Raw genomic sequence first — 23,070 nt, 5'->3', positions numbered from 1 at the left:
TGTTACAAGTCCAAGCAGCAAACGTAAGACAGTGATATGTAAACTATAAAACGGATTTACTTCTTATTATATATTTGGGGGATTATCTGGTTTTGTAAGTCACACACACACACACACACACACACACACACACACACACACACACACACACACACACACACACACACACACACACACACACACACACACACACACACACACACAGAGCAAACTGTTCCCGTATGGTTTGTTGTCGCCTTTCTACCCTTTCTACCCTCCATGACGTACCCCTACACACAGCTAACTGTTGTATATTTGGGGGATTATCTGGTTTTGTAAGTTACACACACACACACACACACACACACACACACACACACACACACACACACACACACACACACATACACACACACACACACAGACACACACACAGAGCAAACTGTTCCCGTATGTTTTGTTGTCGCCTTTCTACCCTCCATGACGTACCCACACACACAGCTAACTTTTGCCCGTGTCTTATGTTGCACCCTCTCTGCCCTCCAGGGTATATCACATCCATGATGAACAGATCTCTAAAACGTCCGCCACAGGTGCCGGTGCACCAGCAACGGTTCCAGATGTTCATAGCGGTCGTGTTTTACCAGATCCGTGGCATTTACCTTTATGAAATCAACAAGAAATGACTGAACAAAACGAATATAAGCTGTTTGAAAATAATCGATTCTTCAATAAACATTCACACGTACTATGTTGGAACACCTCAAATCATACACGCAATGATACAGGAGATTCAAACGAATTATTTCGACATTTGTAAAAGAAAAGTCTCGCTCTAACATACAGTACAGTAAAAGGAAGCTATCGTACATCAGCGTTAAATACTTACAGAAATAGTTAATAGAAAATTAATGTTAGGGGTTTTATCAGCAATGTGTGACCTATATATATTCTAGCCTATTAAACCTGTAAGAGACTAAATTATTCACACACAATCGTTTCAGAGAAATATTATCTATTACTAAAGCTGTTGTATTTTATATCCAATATTTTGTATTCAGCTACATGTCTTTACTTGAATAAATAATCGGGACTTGACCAGGCAAATAAGTAATTGATACTGTAAGCCACGATCCACAACGTCAAGGTGCGCTGGTACGCAATCATCCAGTACACCAAACCTGACAAGCCCACCCATTGCAAGCAAAGGCTGTTTGTATGTATTCAGAAATTCTTCTGTACATCTCTAGATATTCTAGAAATTCATTGTTGATAATATTTGAGACCAAAAACGACCTTAGTAGTGTCAGCTTTCCTTATCTAATTTTAAAATCGTATTTAAAAAATAATAATTTGGACATAAAAGATGAACAACTGGGACTGAATTAATCTAATATGTGACCAAATATTATTACAATGATATTTATATCAAAGCGGTTCAATATTTTTACAACAGGAATACGCGCGAGCTGCCGTTACGCCTGCATTGTACTATAGCAAAAAATAGGTTTGGTTCATTATGGCATTCAAAACCCTTGGGCACACTAGAAACCTATGATTGTGGGTTCGAATTCCGGTTCGCCCCGATTATGTTTCTAGGTTTGTCAGCACCATGCCCGTGCTCGTGGGTTTCACCGAAGTGGTAAACGTCTGAGACCTGCACCACTTTGGGCTTTCCTCCCACATTAAGCTGACACGCCGCGATATGACTGGAATACATTTAAAAGCGGCGTTAAACCAAACTCACTCACTGACTATGGCATTCAAAACAAATATGTGATTACTTAGGAGATAAACATTCAGTGTTTTCAATGTAGAGCTAGGTAATCTGTAGATTAAAAGCGCTAAATTGAATTTGGAACGGAACGCGCCATGTCGTGACGTATGCCGGAAACAGACGAAAACCTATAGAAGATAATAGAACACGTTTCAAGGTCAGAAAAGTTCAATTACAGAAAAAATATCGAAGATATAAAATATATGAAGGAGATTTTTACGTATACCATTATTTTTTTTAGAATGTTCAATCTACGTGACAAATACGACTTTATTTGCGTCCAGACGTACCACACTGCTGAGTCCCGAATACCCTCTTAATTATTATCATCTTTATTCCTCTATAGGAGAGTTACATGCAATTCATTACGATTATACGGATATTAACAAGAGAAATAACAAGATTAGGTTAAGGGTCAGGATATAGTGTCAAACACAGTTGGTGTATGTTCTGGATCACAGTTCTTGCAAACAGCACATTGGCTTCTTCACTCGCTTGTACAGGAGGTGTGCATGACAGTAGACTGCACACTAGGTCAACGTCACACATGGAGTGTAAGGTAACACTCAATTCTACTGGACAACAGTTGACAATTTCACACCACATACGATCCCTGATGAATTCTGATGCTCTGCAGTGGCATATCATATGGACCAGAAGATCATTATAACCTTTGTCACAACGTTCGCAGTGACCATGTACTTTGCCTGGCCGCCAGAGTGCGCACATGTCCACAACAAATTTGCAGGAGTCTTTTAGTAAGGGCCAATGCTTAGCAACTTTCCATGCTTTGTGAGGATTGATTTTGTTGTGTATTTTTTAAAAATGGTGTAGGTCCGGGTCTATTTGTAGACGCTGTTGCCACTCCGAGCCATGATGTTCCTCGATTTGCTTCTTGACCTTTTTCTTCCAGACTGATGGTTTGCAAAACTGCCCTGTGTCCATGAATACTTCTTCAGAATCTGAACAATGTTTGATACAAAGCCACGAAACCTTTTGGAACACCCATTTCTGAGCAGGAATAAGCGTTTGGTGAACAATGTTCTGCTGAGGTAGTGTGTTGGGTTATTACACAGTTGTCCCAGAAACAGCAACTGTTTAGCATCGATGTAAGATTCAATTGGATAAGCCAATTGTCAATTACTGGTTTGTCTTGGCCAGACTCGTTAAACAACAAACAAGCAAACAAACAGTCCAATAGGGGGCGTCAGCTTCTCTTTGGACAGGGTGACTTTCAATAGAATGAACATGCATTTACATGATTACGATGGTTAGAGTACATCTACTGTCTCTGAACGGTCAACAAAACTTTTGGTTGAAGGAACAAAATCATACGACGAAACACTAATGAAAACATGATGATTTAGAAAGAATAAAACAATGAAAATTAACTTTTATTTACGATCTAATACCCAGATACAAGATACAAGTTTGGGTCGTGTCCCCGATGGGCTGTCCCGTGTAACCCCCACACTTAATATTGTAAAGTGAAACTATGTGTACATCCTTCAAATGTGCGACACAGCTTCCTGATGATAAAACATGATGATCACTGCAGCGACCACAGCTGACACAGAATGTGAACACATGACTTTGTCCTGGACCCGTAATTACTCGCTCTGAGGAACACATTACACAATAATTGTTTTTATTTGAAGTTTACACGATATACAGGTTTTCCATGGGAAGAGAAGCCTGAAATATGACCGGGAAACTGACGTTCATCAGCATATGAAGATCCGGGGTAGAATAGGTCTTCAGCAACCCATTCTTGCCGTAAAAAGCGACTATGCTTGTCGTAAGAGGCGACTAACGGGATCGGGTGGTCAGGTTCGCTGAGTTAGTTAATGCATGTCATCGATCCCAATTGCGTGGATCGATTCTCATGATGTCAATCACTGGATTGGCTGGTCCAGACTCGATTATGTATAGACCGCCGTCATATAGCTGGAATATTGCTGGGTGCGGCGTAAAACAACAAACAAAAGAAAGTCATAAGCATATATGTTTTTAATTTGATGTTACACGATATACGGCTTTTCAATAGGACGAGAGGTCGGTCATCTGATCGCGAAATTGACGTGAATAAGCGTATGAACGACACAATTTGACGTTCATACTTTTTTCACGAGACCGTGTTCTTGAAATGACGTAAACTCTGACGGACTACTTCCACATTCCCGGGGAAAACCCTGGAAATTTTCTAGCACGAACACACACAGAAGCGTTCTTTCTGACCATTTAGACCCTTTAATCTTGAACTCAGCGTTAAGTATACATTGAAAAACGTCAGAAAATTTGACTGCATGGTCGTTCACGAATATCCTCGCTACGTCCCATCATGTAACAAAACGAAGACGTGCACATACATATCCAAACTATCGTGGTATCGACTCAACCCGTGTCTGGACTAACAGTGTCAGTACAGCAATCTATGAATTTACCTTAGTATCTATTTAACATATCTTTGTCATCACCTTTCAATGATCGGCCACTGACGTTATGTACTTGATGTACATTTTGTGTTTTCCAACATTTATTGACAATAGAAAGAAAAACACGATTTACACAATCCCTTACATACACACGTTGAGGGATACTCGGATGGTAAGCGTTTCTTTCTACATGCTCTATAGTGAATAAGACAATAATGTGGTGTGTAGGAAACGGCTGTACACCACCAAGAAGGATGCGCATGAAGAGTGAGTGAGTGACAGTATTCCAGTGATATCACGGCGTGTCAGCTTGATGTGGGAGGAAAGCCCGAAGTGATGCAGGTCTCGGACGTTTACCACTTCGGTGAAACCCATGAGCACGGGTATGGTGCTGACAAACCTAGAAACATAATCGGGGCGAACCGGGATTCGAACCCACAATCATAGGTTTCTGGCGTGCCCAAGGGACGCAATTCTGCACAGCGAATCGCGGCGCCTTAGACAACTGGGCCACCCGTGCCCCCTGCGCATGAAGAGATGGGATAGCAATATGTAATCTAAGTTAAGAATTAACCATTTTCCGTTTATCTTAACACTATCTGAGGTATATGGATATATTTCTGTGTTGTAATAATTCTTTATCAGATGTAATACTTGGCTGAGGTCAGAAGGGCTATTTCCATAACGGCACTATAGTGCGTCATTTGTTCTAGTATTCCTTAAAAGATTGTTTTAATTTTTTTTATCAAATATCAAAATTTATTTGTATGAATACCAAATGGCGCACCATAACAATAGCGAGACATATGTTTTCAAAATAATACAAAGGTGCTTTTTGAGAATACTCGTGTTGGGGTCTCGAAGTAGGAATGATACTTTATCGAGATGCAAGGTCTTAGTAGTTCTTTCTTCATACCAGTAAATGATGTTTTTAATTAGGTTTCTAGTCTCATTACAGTGGAAGAAAAGATGTTCTATGGTTACCGATTCTTTATTGCAAAACGAGGATAAATTTATTTTCACATTTTCCAATATTTGGCAAAAACGATTTAGTTATTATAATTCTATGGATAGGTTTGTACTGAAAGTGTCTTGCTTATTATGCACGGCGGATGTATGAATCATATCAAGTCATTTTGACAGATAGTCTTCAGCTAATGTCAAAGTCAGCTCCCACAAAGGATATCGAGTGACTTGACATGTACTTTAATAATTTATATATGAATTTACAATAGTTAGATAAACGCATATCTAAGAATATTTGACAATGTTTATCTTCATTATTTCTTTCTACCAACTCACCCTTTGCACATGTTATCCAACACTGTAGGCTATGGTATATTAGTATAAAACATAGAAGATATGCTCCTTTCAATTAAAAGTTTATTTTTATATTTGCAAATGTTTTCAAGTACCCAGTATATGTAAAAATATCTTTCATATATCTAACACCACTTCTAAACCACATTAGCAAGTGTCTCTGAGAGATATAAAATTTAATATAACAAGGGACAAGAATTCCCCAAAATACTTTGTATTTCTGGTAATTGAAGACTCTTGTAATTTGAAACCACATCTTTCAAAAAAATCGTTTCTTATTTCCTTTTCTATATTTTTCAGGTATTCTTTTTGAAAATTGGCGATGTTGATATGGCTAAGTTTGCAGATTGTGTAATGCCTTTAATACTCCCATAAACCATTTTAGTATATAATTTTTTATCCATTATATTTTTACATATTTACAGAAGGATTCACAACCAATCATTTGTAATCCGCCACTCCTATGATAATTACTCCGTTTAAACTTGTCACGTTTTTCCATCCCAAATATATCGGGGCTGAAAAAATATGGGTAAAATGGGGCATAATTTGAGATTTTACGATTGTTATTTTAACCCGTTAGTTGTTGTCTCTTTTGCAAAGAAAAGAAATATTTTCCTTGCTTTGCTCATCTATTTTTCGAAATTTATAGAAATGATATCATGTAGATTCGTGGAGAACATTAAATTTTATAGAAGTTTAAATGGTTCTCTTGACCAGTGCAATGGAATACTGGGACATAACTGTTCATTTGATTTCTTCCTGGAACCAATTCAAGAAGCCATACATTTATTACAATTGATTTTAAACCCGACGCAATAACATCTTTTCTTTGTATAGTCATCAATTCTAAGAGGCCTTCTTCTGATCCCTTTAGAGCAAAGCATATGCATATTGGAGCGTTAAGTTCTTTTCCTACTTGACGTTCATGTATCACAACGCGCTGTCATTCTGACTGACGTACTGGCGTCGTTCGTAACGGACCTTTCTCATCCAATGACGGCATTATTTGAAAATATTCGTTATAAACAAACTACAACAAATGTAGAGCGAATTGCGGCGCTTTAGACGACGGGGTCACCCGTGGTCGAACGGGAGATGACTGAGTTCTCGCTCAATTGAGCCATCATCTCCAAACAAAGTCGATACTATGTTGAAAGTGAAAATCACCCATGTCCCAAATATCAACTAAACAGCGATGAATCGTGGTTCTCTGCCAAACGATGGTACTTCATTTGTCAAATCCGTGACATCCATTCTATCAGGACACATTGCGATGATTGCTAGTTCTATCGATGCATCGGGTTTCCGCTATGAACATCTGGAACCGTTGCTGGTGCAACGGCACCTGTGGTGGACGTTTTAGAGATCTGTTCATCATGGATGTGATATACCCCGGAGGGCAGAGAGGCTACAACATAAGACACGGGCAACAGTTAGCTGTGTGTAGGGGTACGTCATGGAGGGCAGAAAGGCTACATCATAAGACACGGGGAACAGTTAGCTGAGTGTAGGGGTACGTCATGGAGGGCAGAAAGGCTACAACATAAGACACGGGGAATAGTTAACTGTGCGTATGGGGTACGTCATGGAGGGCAGAAAGGCTACAACATAAGACACGGGCAACAGTTAGCTGTGCGTAGGGGTACGTCGTGGAGGGTAGAAAGGCTACATCATAAGACACGGGGAACAGTTAGCTGTGTGTAGGGGTACGTCATGGAGGGTAGAAAGGCTACATCATAAGACATGGGACACAGTTAGCTGAGTGTAGGGGTAAGTCATGCAGGGCAGAAAGGCTACAACATAAGACACGGGGAACAGTTAGCTGAGTGTAGGGGTAAGTCATGGAGGGTAGAAAGGCTACATCATAAGACATGGGACACAGTTAGCTGTGTGTAGGGGTACGTCATGGAGGGTAGAAAGGCTACATCATAAGACACGGGCAAAAGTTAGCTGAGTGTAGGGGTAAGTGATGGAGGGTAGAAAGGCTACAACATAAGACACGGGGAACAGTTAGCTGTGTGTAGGGGTACGTCATAGAGGGTAGAAAGGCTACATCATAAGACATGGGACACAGTTAGCTGTGTGTAGGGTTAAGTCATGGAGGGTAGAAAGGCTACAACATAAGACACGGGGAACAGTTAGCTGAGTGTAGGGGTACGTCATAGAGGGTAGAAAGGCTACATCATAAGACATGGGACACAGTTAGCTGAGTGTAAGGGTAAGTCATGGAGGGTAGAAAGGCTACATCATAAGACATGGGACACAGTTAGCTGTGTGTAGGGGTACGTCATGGAGGGTAGAAAGGCTACATCATAAGACACGGGCAAAAGTTAGCTGAGTGTAGGGGTAAGTGATGGAGGGTAGAAAGGCTACAACATAAGACACGGGGAACAGTTAGCTGTGTGTAGGGGTACGTCATAGAGGGTAGAAAGGCTACATCATAAGACATGGGACACAGTTAGCTGTGTGTAGGGTTAAGTCATGGAGGGTAGAAAGGCTACAACATAAGACACGGGGAACAGTTAGCTGTGTGTAGGGTTAAGTCATGGAGGGTAGAAAGGCTACAACATAAGACATGGGACACAGTTAGCTGAGTGTAGGGGTACGTCATAGAGGGTAGAAAGGCTACATCATAAGACATGGGACACAGTTAGCTGTGTGTAGGGTTAAGTCATGGAGGGTAGAAAGGCTACAACATAAGACATGGGACACAGTTAGCTGAGTGTAGGGGTACGTCATAGAGGGTAGAAAGGCTACATCATAAGACATGGGACACAGTTAGCTGTGTGTAGGGTTAAGTCATGGAGGGTAGAAAGGCTACAACATAAGACACGGGGAACAGTTAGCTGAGTGTAGGGGTAAGTCATGGAGGGCAGAAAGGCTACAACATAAGACACGGGGAACAGTTAGCTGTGTGTAGGGGTAAGTCATGGAGGGTAGAAAGGCTACATCATAAGACACGGGGAACAGTTAGCTGTGTGTAGGGGTACGTCATGGAGGGTAGAAAGGCTACAATATAAGACATGGGACACAGTTAGCTGTGTGTAGGGGTACGTCATGGAGGGTAGAAAGGCTACAACATAAGACACGGGGAACAGTTAGCTGAGTGTAGGGGTAAGTCATGGAGGGTAGAAAGGCTACATCATAAGACATGGGACACAGTTAGCTGTGTGTAGGGGTACGTCATGGAGGGTAGAAAGGCTACAACATAAGACACGGGGAACAGTTAGCTGAGTGTAGGGGTACGTCATGGAGGGTAGAAAGGCTACAACATAAGACACGGGGAACAGTTAGCTGTGTGTAGGGGTACGTCATGGAGGGTAGAAAGGCTACAACATAAGACATGGGACACAGTTAGCTGAGTGTAGGGGTAAGTCATGGAGGTTAGAAAGGCTACAACATAAGACATGGGACACAGTTAGCTGTGTGTAGGGGTAAGTCATGGAGGGTAGAAAGGCTACATCATAAGACACGGGGAACAGTTAGCTGAGTGTAGGGGTAAGTCATGGAGGGTAGAAAGGCTACATCATAAGACACGGGGAACAGTTAGCTGAGTGTAGGGGTAAGTCATGGAGGGTAGAAAGGCTACATCATAAGACACGGGGAACAGTTAGCTGTGTGTAGGGGTACGTCATGGAGGGTAGAAAGGCTACAACATAAGACATGGGACACAGTTAGCTGAGTGTAGGGGTAAGTCATGGAGGGTAGAAAGGCTACATCATAAGACATGGGACACAGTTAGCTGTGTGTAGGGGTACGTCATGGAGGGTAGAAAGGCTACAACATAAGACACGGGCAACAGTTAGCTGAGTGTAGGGGTACGTCATGGAGGGTAGAAAGGCTACAACATAAGACACGGGGAACAGTTAGCTGTGTGTAGGGGTACGTCATGGAGGGTAGAAAGGCTACAACATAAGACATGGGACACAGTTAGCTGAGTGTAGGGGTAAGTCATGGAGGTTAGAAAGGCTACAACATAAGACATGGGACACAGTTAGCTGTGTGTAGGGGTAAGTCATGGAGGGTAGAAAGGCTACATCATAAGACACGGGGAACAGTTAGCTGAGTGTAGGGGTAAGTCATGGAGGGTAGAAAGGCTACAACATAAGACACGGGACACAGTTAGCTGTGTGTATGGGGTACGTCATGGAGTCAGAGAGGCTAAAGCATTATACACGGAAAGCAGTTAGCTGTGTGTCTTGGGTACGTCATAGATGTCAGAGAGGCTACAACATAAGACGGGGGGAACTGTTAGCTATGTGTACGAGGTACGTCATTGGGGAGGTGTGTTTGTGTGTTGGTGGTGGTGGAGAGGCGGGGGGGGGGGGGGGGGTACAGAGAAACTATATCACAAGCACGGGGTAGTGTTACCTGTGTGTTCGGAGTACATAACGATGGACATCATGGAGTGTTTGGTTGTCGATTAAAAGGTGCTATTGAAACACAAGACAAACAGCAGCTGGGAACCTTAGGTACGTTTAATGAATCGATCTTTGCACTACGAGCGCCGTATCTATAATATATATATACTATATATATATATATATATATATATATATATACTACAACCTGATCTAAAGAAGCCAGACTACCTAGACTGAGCTGTGACGGACGGCGGACAGAACACTCCAGGATGATGCGGTCAATCTGCTGCAGCTCACTGCCCACGGACGACACCCGGCTGAAGGGGTGGGGCTCGCTGATGGACGATGACCGCTGGACGTGATTACCCCAGTCGCAACAACGTCGTCCTCGACTCAAAAAGTAACAGATGGCGCCGATAGTGATGACCACCATGGTGCCGCCGCCAACTGCACACCCCAGAATTACAGCGTTACTGTTAACAAGAATCACCATCACTGCTGTTTTCAATCATCATCAACATCATAACTATTGACAAAAAACACCATCGTCATCACAATAACAATAATCATCCAAGGCAGGGCGGAACAACACGGCTCAGGTAAGACGGGACTCACCTTACAATACAGCTCAGGTAAGACGGGACTCACCTGACAATACAGCTCAGGAAAGACGGGACTCACCTGACAATACAGCTCAGGAAAGACGGGACTTACCTGACAACACAGCTCAGGTAAGACAGGACTCATCTGACAATACAGCTCAGGTAAGACGGGACTCACCTGACAATACAGCTCAGGTAAGACAGGACTCACCTGACAATACAGCTCAGGTAAGACGGGACTTACCTGACAACACCGCTCAGGTACGACGGGACTCACCTGACAACACAGATCAGGTACGACGGGACTCACCTGACAACACAGATCAGGAGGGACTGGACTCACCTGACGACACATCTCAGGTGGGAATAGACTCACCTGACAACACATCTCAGTCAAGACGGGACTCACCTGACAACACAGATCAGGTACGACGGGACTCACCTGACAACACAGATCAGGTGGGACTGGACTCACCTGACGACACATCTCAGGTGGGACTGGACTCACCTGACAACACTGCTCAGTCAAGACGGGACTCATCTGACAACACAGCTCATGTGGGACTGGACTAATCTGACAACACAGCTCAGTCAAGACGGGACTCATCTGACAACACAGCTGAGGTGGGACTGGACTCATCTGACAACACAGCTCACTTACGACGGGACTCCTCACCTGACAACACAGCTCAGGTAAGACGGGACTCACCTGACAACACAGCTCAGGTAAGACGGGACTCACCTGAAAACACAGCTCAGGTAAGACGTGACTCATCTGACAACACGGCTCACTTACGACGGGACTCCTCACCTGACAACACAGCTCAGGAAAGACGGGACTCACCTGACAATACAGCTCAGGTAAGACGGGACTCCTCACCTGACAACACAGCTCAGGTAAGACGGGACTCCTCACCTGACAATACAGCTCAGGTAAGACGGGACTCACCTGACAACACAGCTCAGGTAAGACGGGACTCACCTGACAACACAGCAGTACTGGTCATCATCGGGACCACAGCAGCTGTTAGCACACTGAATGTGGTCACGGTGGGCGAGCCCGACCCCGCTGGTCTTTGTGCGACATAGTATACACGCCGACTCTGAAACACAAACACAAATACGTGTATACCTGTACAAACATATACATAATTCTATGCCTTCCCTGGACACAACAAATCATGTTTCAGCCTGGGGAACTTGAGATAATTGCCTCTTCACATCTTGATATCTACCGTCGTATAGATGCTTTCAGGTAGCCAGAGGCAAGGTTTTGTTTTCTTCAGTGGACCGAACGCATTAAGTCCTTTAGAATGTCCCGGGACTTTAGAATGACGAGCGAAAGCTTTAACAATTGGCTGCCAACACATCTTACCAACATTTTCTATAGATAAAACAATTACGGATGCGTCGTTCAAGCCTAGAGCTGAAAAGGGAACGACTACTGGCTGCTGGAGCTGCGTAGTGGTTGATTATAGAAAGGATGTGATTGGTTTATCAATTGTACCCCACCCACCAAGTTTACATCCATATTTTCTAAATATATCACGGTTGCCATTCACATCCACTTGTTATTCAGTATAGTGAAACACTTTTGATATTTTGAAACAATTTGGCATATTTTCACACACAAAAAATTACCTTATAGAAAGAACTTTCTATAACCACAGTACATTCTGATTAGTTTGTCGGGATGTCGCACAAACGGAATAGGTTTTTTATGGTATAAATAATTCATCATTGCTCGTCCCAGTCGTGGATATCGGCGTTTGTAGGTTTAAGGCCTGCGACATTTAAGACATTAAGCATTGTTCCGGGCTCCATTTGGATGATATATTACTTACTTACTTACTTACTTTGGAGATTTAACGTGCGCTTTCCGACTGATGCGTATTTCGCACACGGGCCCGGCCAGGCCATTTAATGTGTTTCCGAAAGGGGCGAGGGTGGTCTGTGCAACCCAAGAGGGGGCTTTAGGGGTTGCTTATATAGAATTTGGGAATTTTGAGATTTGGAATAGATGCCGATGGGGTTGGGGAGGAGAACTAAGGGAGCTGGGTATGGTGGATGATTGTTTGTTTTTGTGATTTTGATTTGGTAGGTTATTATGGTTTTAGATGCGTTTTATCAGTTCCGTTTTTATTAAGAATACGCCTAAGGCCTTGAAGTTTTCTAGTTTATTTTGTGGGTTTAGTATTGCTTCTAGAGTGAGAGCCTTGTTTAGATTGAGGGTGGTTTGTAATGCGGTTCGATGTGTTAGGTAGTGTGTGCAGTGGATGAGTGCGTGTTCTGGGGTTTCTGGTTGTTTGCAGTGTGGGCAGTTACCTGTAGTGTGTTTTTTAAAATTTTTTAGGTGGTTATTTAGGTTGGTGTGTCCTGTTTGGAGTTTAGTGATTACTCTGTCGATTTTTTTGGATGGATGGAGAATTTTTGGTTTGGTTAGTGGTTTGCTGAGCACTCTTTTGATTTGGCTATTTGAGTTTAGATATAGGTTATGCCATTTTTTTGTGATTTTTTGTTTGTTTACACTTTTAATTTCTGATTTTGAGATGGGTAAGTTTAAGCTTATTTCTGGGATTTTGAGGGATAGTTTAGCTGCTTTATCGGCGTTTTCATTACCGTATATTCCTACGTGGGCGGGGATCCACAAGAAGGTTATTTGTTTGCCTGCTTTTGTTAGGTCGTTGGAACTTTTAAGTATTTGATTTATTAATTTAGGTCGGTTTTTGGTATTTTTGTTTTGGAGGGCTTGTAGTCCACTTAGGGAGTCGGTAAGTATTAGGATTTTTTGGTTGTTTTTGGATTCTTGATTGTGGAGGGCTGAGGCCATGCCCATTAGTTCGGCCGTGAATATTGATTGGTTATTTGGGAGTCGGAAGGATTGTGTGGTTTTAGTTGGTTGTGTGGTATGGACTCCGAAACCCGTGTGTTTGGAGGTCGGATCTGAGGATCCGTCCGTGTAAATGTGACACCAATTTGGCCAATTTTTGTGTATGTATGCTAGTGTGGTAGTTTTAGCTATGTTTGGGTCGGTTTGTTTATTTATTTGGCTAGCTAGTGTTGTGTCTATTTTGGGTATTTTAAGTTTAGGGGTGAAGATATTTGATTGTTTGCAGTTTTGTTTAAGATTTTTAATTTGGTGTTCATTTAGGTAGTTTGTTATTCTTTGGGATATTGGGGTAAGTAAGGGGTGTTTACGAGCTAGAGCTTGGTTTTTAGGGCTGATGTTTTGGTTTATTAAGTTTTGGATGAGAGGGTTTGATTGGGACGCGGCCCAGAAATTTAAGCTTAGCTGTTCCCTGCGTAGACTTAGTGGCATTTCTCCCGTTAAGGCCTGAAGTGAGGTGTAGGAGGTGCCATGTTGGGTGCGTGTAATGAGTTTGAGAGCCTGATATTGTATTGAGTCAAGTTTTTTAGATAGAGAGTTGTTTAGGGTGTTGTATATGGCGCAGCCGTAGTCTAGTTTTGATCTAATTAGGGATATGTAGAGAGAGAGGAGAGTATCTTTGGAGGCTCCCCAGTTAGAGCCAGTTAGGCATCTTAGGGTGTTTAGGTCTTTACTGCATTTAGTTGTTAGGTTTTGGATGTGAGCATCCCAGGTGAGATGTTCATCGAAAATAAGTCCTAAGAATTTGGTTTGTTTTTGAAATTTGATTGTTTGATTGTTTAGCTGGAGGATTGGGGAGGCGGGTTTCATGTTTTTATGTTTGAATACTATTCCTGTTGTTTTTTCTGAGTTAAGGGAGAAGCCCCATTTGTCAGCCCATTGTTGTATTTTATTAAGAGATTTTTGGAGTAGATTTTTGGCCATTTTCATGCTTTTAGTGCGGATCCAGATGGCTCCATCATCCGCGAATTTTGATGTGTTTACTTTAGGGGATAGACCCTCGAATAGATCGTTTATCATTATATTGAAGAGGGTGGGGCTGAGGATACTGCCCTGTGGAGTGCCATTTTCTAGGGGACATTGGTCCGATAGAGTTTGGTCTATACACACGGTTATTTTACGATTGTTTAGGAAGTCCTGGATGTAGTTTATTATCTGACCTTTGAGTCCTATTTTTTTAAGTTTTTGTATTAGCCCATCGTGCCATACCATGTCGAAAGCTTTAGAGAAGTCTAAGAAGATGCCTGTGGTATATTGTTTATTTAGTTGTCCTGTCTTAATATCTTGTTCTAGTCGGGCGAGGTTATCTAGGGTTGAGCGGCCAGGAGTGAAACCGCTTTGATCTGGGTTTATGGTGTTATTTTGGGTTAAGTAATGTTGTAATCTATTTTTAGCCATTGATTCCATTACTTTACATAAGTTTGAAGTTAGGGATATTGGTCTATATGAGTTAGCTTGATTAGCTGGTTTATTAGGTTTAGGGATTGGTATGACTAGGGCCTGTTTCCAGGGAGTAGGAACCTGTCCGTTTAGGTAGATGAGATTGTATAGTTTGAGTAGTGCCTGGAGCAGTTTTAGGGGGAGTTTTTTAATTATTTGGTAAGAGGTTAGGTCTAATCCTGGGGCTGTGCCCTTTTTCCTGTTTTGGATTACGTAGAGGAGCTCCTCCATTGTGTAGGGTTGATTTATTTCTAGATTGTTATTGTTTGGTTCTTTTGTGGGTTTGTTTTCTGTTTTAAGTTTATCTTGGAATTTTTGGCTGAAGTTGCTGTTACTGCTAACGGCCGAAAAGTGGTTGGCGAGATTATTTGCTTTTTGGGCGGGGTTGGTTGAGTTGTTAATGTTAGGGGTTTTTTTATGTCGTTTTAAGCCTCTAATGGCGTGGATTTTGCGCCAGACCGTTCTGGCATCTGTACGGTTATTTATACCTTCGCAGAATTTTTTCCAGTCTCTACTTTTGGCTATTTGGACTAGTTTTTGAACCTGGTGGTTTAGTTCGTGGGCTATGTTTAAATATTTGTAGTCGCGTTTTGCTTTATTGAAGGCTGATTTACGTTTTCGTCTAGTCTGTTCTATTTCCTCATTCCACCATGGTACCGTCGGTTTGCCTGTCTTAGATGTTTTGAAGGGGATGGAGGTTTTGGCTGCGTTTATTATATAGTCTGTTAGGTTTTTACAATAGGTTTCTGGATCATTATTTTCTATTTCGTTTAAGTTAGCTTCGTTGCAGATATCTTGGAATTGGTCCCAGTTAGCTTTGTTGTAATGGAATTTTGGTTCTTGGTTTTCTGTTTGGATTGGTACGTTTGTATTTCCTATGGTTATGTTTATGGGGAAGTGGTCGCTACCTAGCGGGACGTCGTGTACTTCCCATTGAGTGCTTTGGGCTAGATCTGCGGTGCATATGGTTAGGTCGATAGCCGACATTTTTTTGTTTATCTTATCGTACCTCGTGGGTTGGTTGCTATTAAGGAGTACTAGGTCGTTTGTTTCTATCCATTCGGAGATTAATTTGCCATGATTATCTATTTTATCATCTATGCTCCATGTAGGATGGTGAGCGTTAAAGTCTCCTAGGAATATAGTAGATTTATCGCTTATTTTGAGTAGTTTGTTTAGATCCTCAGGTTGGACTTTTTGTTCCGCCCAGTGGTAAATATTTATGATGTTTATGTTTCGGTTATTTAATGTGATTTTAATGCCGTTGGCTTCTAGGTTTGGCGTGTCTATTTTTATTTCTTCGTAATTTATATCTTCCCTGATAAATATGATTAGTCCTCCTGCGGCTCTTCTTGTTTTCGGTTTAGCTCTGTCAGTTCTAACTGAGTTGTAGTTAGGTAGTGTGAATTTCGATTTTTTTGAGAATTTGGTTTCCTGTATACAAGCAATGTGAGGGCCTTTATTTAGTTTAAATTTAGTTTTTAGTTCATGGCCGTGGGAGGTGAGTCCGTTGGCGTTCCACTGAAAAATATTTAGTCCTTCCATTATTGGTTTCGGGTGATTGGTGATTTAGTTTTTAGTTTTTATTTTATTCGGTGAGTTCTTTTAGATGGAGGTTAAAGAGGAAGAAGGGAAGATCGGTTAATTTTAGATTGAAAGCTACTTTGTGGAAGGATTCCATACTAGCTTTTGGTGAGTTTTGACTATGCATATATGCTAGGAGTAAGGTGAGGTTATTTAGGTTTGGGGTGTTGGCTGGATGGGAAGTTTGGTTTGTTTTAGTTGGAGTAGTGTCTATTGTTTCCTCAGTAGTGGAGAAATCTTCGTCATGGGTTGGATTAGGTTTAGCTGGTTGAGTTTCCATGGGGGAGGCATGTGATGTGGAGGGTTGTGAAGGTGTTGGCGGGATGGGTGTAGCTGATGTTTTCTTAGTGTTTGTGTTTTGTTGTTGTGCTATATTTTGATGATATATTTTTAATTTGTAAATACTTATAGTTTTAACAAGATAACTATATTTCTGGGACTAATACTCACTCGTACTCCCCTCCACAACAGCCAACACCAAAGGCCCTTTTCAGATATAGAAATCACTCTTTAATCCGTGATAATCCCCCATACCAAGGCCGTAGTTAACGTTTTTTTGCCAGGGCGGGGGGCAAATATTTGTACAAGTATCACTTGTCCCCCATTTGGATTACGTTATAGTCTGTTTCGGTATGTAGCCTATAGTAAGTTATAAAAAAGTTAAAGTAAATATCATTATTTTTGCGAATAAATTATGAATACCGAATGATATGAATGTCATTTCATATTTAAACATAAAATAATTGCACGAATATATAATCTTACATAAATCTATAAACAACCAGAATTATGCGATTTGAATAAAAAGAATATCTATTTCATTACAAATTCGTGCAATTATTTTATTTTTTGTTATTGTCATTCGGTATACATATTTATTCACAAACACAGTAGCCAGCTAATCAATATGTATATAACAAATTCAAATTGACATATTTTACACTGGTACACCAACAAATGGGAAACAGCATCTCAATATTCAATGCCAGGGGGGCAAGACGGTTCTTCAGGCTGTTCAGGCGGTCATCCATGGCACGATACATTTATTTTCTAGGACGGATGGAACTGCCCGCCCGTAATTGGCGCAGTGTAATTTCAACATTGGATTGTTATTTTTCTATCAAGTCAATGAATTTATACATGTTGGGATGGCTTGCTGATAATTTCACAATTTTGGAATGTCCCCCCTTCACGTGGTTGGTCGTACGTGACCCTTGGGTGTTGAAGTGGTTCCGCGTACATGGGACGTTCGCAACGTTCGACCCACTGTTCTGTCAGATAGTCAGCAAAGTTTCTTAGGTCTGGATCGTCCATATCTGCAAACCAGGAGTCTTCGATGTCACACATTCTCAATAGAGGTAGCGCAAAGGTTCGATGGATGAAGGTCGTTCTTGAAGGCAGCCTGGAGGTGGCAATATTTCGCGTTGTTCCATATGGCTTGCCAGAAATGGAAGAGGCAACCCTTTTGATGACATTGAGCATTTCTAGAACTACTAATAATGTAATCTAACTGTTAACTGTTGCAGGGCAACTTGCCAGACGACACTGCCAGTGAACTCTGGTACATTTCGCATTTTCGCAGTCTTAACTATTCTGGAAGCCAGAATATATCAAATGCCAACCACAAAAAGGAGTTTTGAATGAATCTCATGTTAACCTTTGCGTTTGTCATTTTGCAATGATTGTTGACTGACTGACTGACTGATATAGGAGATTTAACGTGCGCTTTCCGACTGTAGCGTATTTCGCACACGGAATGATTGTTACTTACTTACTTACTTTGGAGATTTAACGTGCGCTTTCCGACTGATGCGTATTTCGCACACGGGCCCGGCCAGGCCATTTAATGTGTTTCCGAAAGGGGCGAAAGTGGTCTGTGCAACCAAAGAGGGGGCTTTAGGGGTTGCTTATATATAATTTGGGAATTTTGAGATTTGGAATAGATGCCGATGGGGTTGGGGAGGAGAACTAAGGGAGCTGGGTATGGTGGATGTTTGTTTGTTTATGTGATTTTGATTTGGTAGGTTATTGTGTTTTTAGATGCCTTTTATTAGTTCCGTTTTGATTAAGAATGCGCCTAAGGCCTTGAAGTTTTCTAGTTTATTTTGTGGGTTTAGTATTGCTTCTAGAGTGAGAGCCTTGTTTAGATTGAGGGTGGTTTGTAATGCGGTTCGATGTGTTAGGTAGTGTGTGCAGTGGATGAGTGCGTGTTCTGGGGTTTCTAGTTGTTTGCAGTGTGGGCAGTTACCTGTAGTGTGTTTTTTTTGTTTTTTAGGTGGTTATTTAGGTTGGTGTGTCCTGTTTGGAGTTTAGTGATTACTTTGTCAATTTTTTTTTATGAATGGAGAAGTTTTAGTTTGGTTAGTGGTTTGCTGAGTACTTTTTTTTATTTGGCTATTTGAGTTTAGATATAGGTTATGCCATTTTTGTGACTTTTTGCTTGTTTCCACTTTTAAATTCTGATTTTGAGATGGGTAAGTTTAAGCTTATTTCTGGGATTTTGAGGGATAGTTTAGCTGCTTTATCGGCGTTTTCATTACCGTATATTCCTACGTGGGCGGGTATTCACAAGAAGGTTATTTGTTTGCCTGCCTTAGTTAGGTCGTTGGAGCTTTTAAGTATTTGATTTATTAATTTAGGTCGGTTTTTTTTATTTTTGTTTTGGAGGGCTTGCAGTCCACTTAGGGAGTCGGTAAGTATTAGGATTTTTTTTGTGGTTTTTGGATTCTTGATTATGGAGGGCTGAGGCCATACCCATTAGTTCTGCCGTGAATATTGATTGGTTGTTTGGGAGTCGGAAGGATTGTGTGGTTGTTGTTGGTTGTGTGGTATGGACTCCGAAACCTGTGTGTTTGGAGGTCGGATCTGAGGACCCGTCCGTGTAGATGTGACACCAATTTGGCCAATTTTCGTGTATGTATGCGTGTGTGGTAGTTTTCGCTATGTTTGGGTCGGTTTGTTTATTTATTTGGCTAGCTAGTGTTGTGTCTATTTTGGGTATTTTAATTTTAGGGGTGAAGGTATTTGACTGTTTGCAGTTTTGTTTAAGATTTTTAATTTGGCGTTCATTTAGGTAGTTTGTTATTCTTTGGGATATTGGGGTAAGTAAGGGGTGTTTACGAGCTAGAGCTTGGTTTTTGGGGCTGATGTTTTGGTTTATTAAGTTTTGGATGAGAGGGTTTGATTGGGCATTTTCATGCTTTTAGTGCGGATCCAGATGGCTCCATCATCCGCGAATTTTGATGTGTTTACTTTAGGGGATAGGCCCTCGAAAAGATCGTTTATCATTATATTGAAGAGGGTGGGGCTGAGGATACTGCCCTGTGGAGTGCCATTTTCTAGGGGACATTGGTCCGATAGAGTTTGGTCTATACCCACGGTTATTTTACGATTGTTTAGGAAGTCCTGGATGTAGTTTATTATCTGACCTTTGAGTCCTATTTTTTAAAGTTTTTGTATTAGCCCATCGTGCCACACCATGTCGAAAGCTTTAGAGAAGTCTAAGAAGATGCCTGTGGTATAGTGTTTATTTAATTGTCCTGTCTTAATATCTAGTTCTAGTCGGGCGAGGTTATCTAGGGTTGAGCGGCCAGGAGTGAAACCGCTTTGATCTGGGTTTATGATGTTATTTTGGGTTAAGTAATGTTGTAATCTATTTTTAGCCATTGATTCCATTACTTTACATAAGTTTGAAGTTAAGGATATTGGTATATATGAGTTAGCTTGATTAGCTGGTTTATTAGGTTTACGGATTGGTATGACTAGGGCCTGTTTCCAGGGAGTAGGAATGATTGTTGTCAGTGATACCATTATATATCATTAGGGTTAGACATCGTTCACTCTTTTCAAATCAAACTGATTTAACACGGCTAGTTCAGTTAAGACCATAGTACAACCCACTGGCTGTGTGGTCAGAGTTCGCCAGTGAGAAGTGTTCAGTTGAAACAGACTTTAGTCAGCTCTCCACTTGTCCCTGACAAAAACAACATACAGCCGACTGGGAACAAACAACGAATCACAGGCAACAATCACTTGGCGGCCAAACTCCCCCCCACCCCCCCCCCCCCCCCCCCCCACCCACCCCCACCCCCGGAGCAAAACAACAGTATTACTCATTGTTGACACTTCCGCTATTGACAACTCACACACTCGGGTGTAAGATGACCCTATATGTTAGACACCACTCAAGCGGAGATGATTTGAAACTTGGAACTTCTTGGCAAAGAAAAGATCGCCGTAACCGATACGCAGTGATGGGTTGATGACCTCAAAGTTCAGGAAAGCGTCCATGATAACGCCTTCCACAATTGCAGGGACTAAACGACGGTGTCATTGTAAATTGGATACAGATGCTCTCTACTGATATGGTATATTTGTAGCTATATGGTAGTATTCTGGATGTGAAGATGCGTTTAAATTCACATTTAAATTTGACAATGGTGTATTGACAAGACTAGTGGTAGACTCGGGCCCCCGTTTTCCACAATTTCCAACAAACAGCTCCACCGCACACATCCAGTCCCATGGACATGTTCGAACTCTCGGCCTAGTGATAATACTGGAAATGTTGACCATGAATTAAGGAGTATTTATCAACAAAGAGAATAGGGTAGATTATAATATGCTACTGATATATTCAAAGCTGAAAGGAGCGATCGGGTAGCCTGGTGGGTAAATAGTTCGCTCGTCACATCGAAGGGGTCGATTCCCATACATGTACAATGTGTGAAGCCCATTTCTGGTGTCCCCCGTCGTGATATTGCTGGAATATTGCTAAAAGTGGCGTAAAACCATACTCAGTCACTCAAAGCTGAAGGTATAACCTTACCTTGAGTTAACGCCAAGAGAATTAGACCGAGCAGGAGACGAATTGCACTGTTTGATGCAGCCATGTGGAGAATATTTCACATATGAATATCCAAATGTCGTAGAACAGATCATAAGCACAACAGCATCACTGGGTGATTTGCTTACACTGTTCAAAGGAGTAGTTGAACTCGTGGATGCGTGGTGCCTCTCCTGTGAGATGACCATTCAAACACCGGGTGACTGAGTAGCTAGCTGTCACTGTGGCCCAAACTGCCCATCGGGACAATCTAGAGAGCGGGGAGTCCGGCCCTTGTGACTATCAGCCCTATCTGTGGGTTTTCATCCCACAGGCTATCATCGAAACTGACAAACAAGTAAGGCAAACCTGCCGCACAGGGTTTCAAGTATGTCCCATTGTTCTCCAACATATACTCACCCAACCATAGCATCGCACAGGTGCTCGTGCAACCAAGGACCCCCACATACACTCATGCAACTGTAGCCTTAAACAGGTACTCGTGCAACCAATGCCTTAGATAGAAACTCATCCCTACCTGGCCTTATACATATATTTGTGCAACCAAGTCCTCAGACAGACGCTCATGCAACCGAAACCTGACACAGATACTCGTGCAACCAAGGCCTCACACATGCAACCATGGCCTCACATAGATATTCGTGCAACCATGGCCTCACATAAATACTCGTGCAACCATGACCTCACACAGATACTCATGCAATCATCGCCTCAGACTGAGACTCGTGCAACCATGGCCTCACATAGATATTCGTGCAACCATGACCTCACATAAATATTCGTGCAACCATGCCCTCGCATAGATATTCGTGCAACCATGCCCTCACATAGATATTCGGGCAACCAAGACCTCACATAGATGTACGTGCAACCATGCCCTTACATAGATATTCGTGCAACCAAGACCTCACATAGATATTCGTGCAACCATGCCCTCGCATAGATATTCGTGCAACCATGCCCTCACACAGATATTCCTGCAATCACGGCCTCACATAAATACTCGTGCTACCATGGCTTCACATAGACAGGCCTCATATTGCGACTTATGCAACCATGGCCTCACATAGATACCCGTGCAACCAGTCCCTCACACAAATACCCGTGCAAACAAATCCTTAAGAGAGTTGCTTTGAGGTTCAGTTACATTTCAAGGCTTGGTTTAAGAAAATAGGCTAAGAAATTTATATATTTTTTAAATTAGAAAATAAACAACGTTGTGTAACGGTTTTCTGCCGTATTCCTGCACCATCACGATGAGGGTATGACGAATGGACCTCCACCCCACCCCGACCCAAACCCTCCCCTAACCCTCCCCTCCCCTCCACCCCCCCCCCCCCCCCCCCCCCCCCAACCTCTTTGTAGAGAAACACATGCCAGTACATACATATACCAAGCACGTGCTGAAATAAGAACAAAATACTTGTTAAATTGATTACATAAAGACCTAGTAACCTCTAGCCGCATGTAAGGGCTTATTATGAAATCGTGTCTTCAAGATGTGATAATAAATCCCGTGAATACAAAATAGGAAAAATAATAATAACACGCTTACTAGGTATTGCGTCATCGGTAACCCGCTTATTTGGTATTGCGTCATAGGGTTTGTTCAGGTTCGTCAGGTGTCACGATGCAGTGTTCGGCGGTTCGTGCGCTATCAACAACACGATAGCTCATTGTGATGCACTGAAATAGGACTATTGCCATTTTATGAAATATATAACTTCCCTCTGTTTAAAATAGGCTACGGACAATCCCCTCGATTTGCGTTTGAATAGAGGCTTCTTAAAGGTGGAAGATGAGCAGGCAGATAGCCAAGTCAGATCTCTTCCG

The 23,070-nt window shown here is 42.0% G+C and overlaps 1 protein-coding gene across 1 annotated transcript; it reads right to left on the bottom strand.

The window, feature by feature from the left end:
- Positions 1 to 5,458: 5,458 nt before the first annotated feature.
- LOC139445970 (uncharacterized) lies at positions 5,459 to 21,481 on the bottom strand. The gene is made up of 4 exons (XM_071227219.1): positions 21,220 to 21,481; positions 11,463 to 11,583; positions 10,107 to 10,351; positions 5,459 to 6,922 (listed from the first exon to the last, which is right to left on the bottom strand). The coding sequence occupies exons 1-4, from the start codon at positions 21,281 to 21,283 to the stop codon at positions 6,801 to 6,803; spliced, it is 552 nt and encodes a 183-aa protein (XP_071083320.1). The 5' UTR covers positions 21,284 to 21,481; the 3' UTR covers positions 5,459 to 6,800.
- Between the last annotated feature and the right edge of the window lie 1,589 nt (positions 21,482 to 23,070).

This window comes from Haliotis cracherodii, unplaced genomic scaffold, assembly GCF_022045235.1.
Source record: "Haliotis cracherodii isolate W230 unplaced genomic scaffold, xgHalCrac1.p SCAF_6, whole genome shotgun sequence".
Classification (NCBI taxonomy): domain Eukaryota; kingdom Metazoa; phylum Mollusca; class Gastropoda; order Lepetellida; family Haliotidae; genus Haliotis; species Haliotis cracherodii.
The sequence above is the reverse complement of the archived record's forward strand: the minus strand, read 5'-3'. Positions and strand labels throughout refer to the sequence as shown.

Coding starts and splice junctions, on each gene's coding strand:
- LOC139445970 (XM_071227219.1), bottom strand. CDS start 21,283: ATGGCTGCATCAAACAGTGCAATTCGTCTCCTGCTCGGTCTAATTCTC. Junction 10,352..11,462: donor CAGTACTGCTGTGTTGTCAG/GTGAGTCCCGTC, acceptor TCTTGTTAACAG/TAACGCTGTAATTCTGGGGT. Junction 6,923..10,106: donor TCCGTCACAGCTCAGTCTAG/GTAGTCTGGCTT, acceptor CTTATGTTGTAG/CCTCTCTGCCCTCCGGGGTA.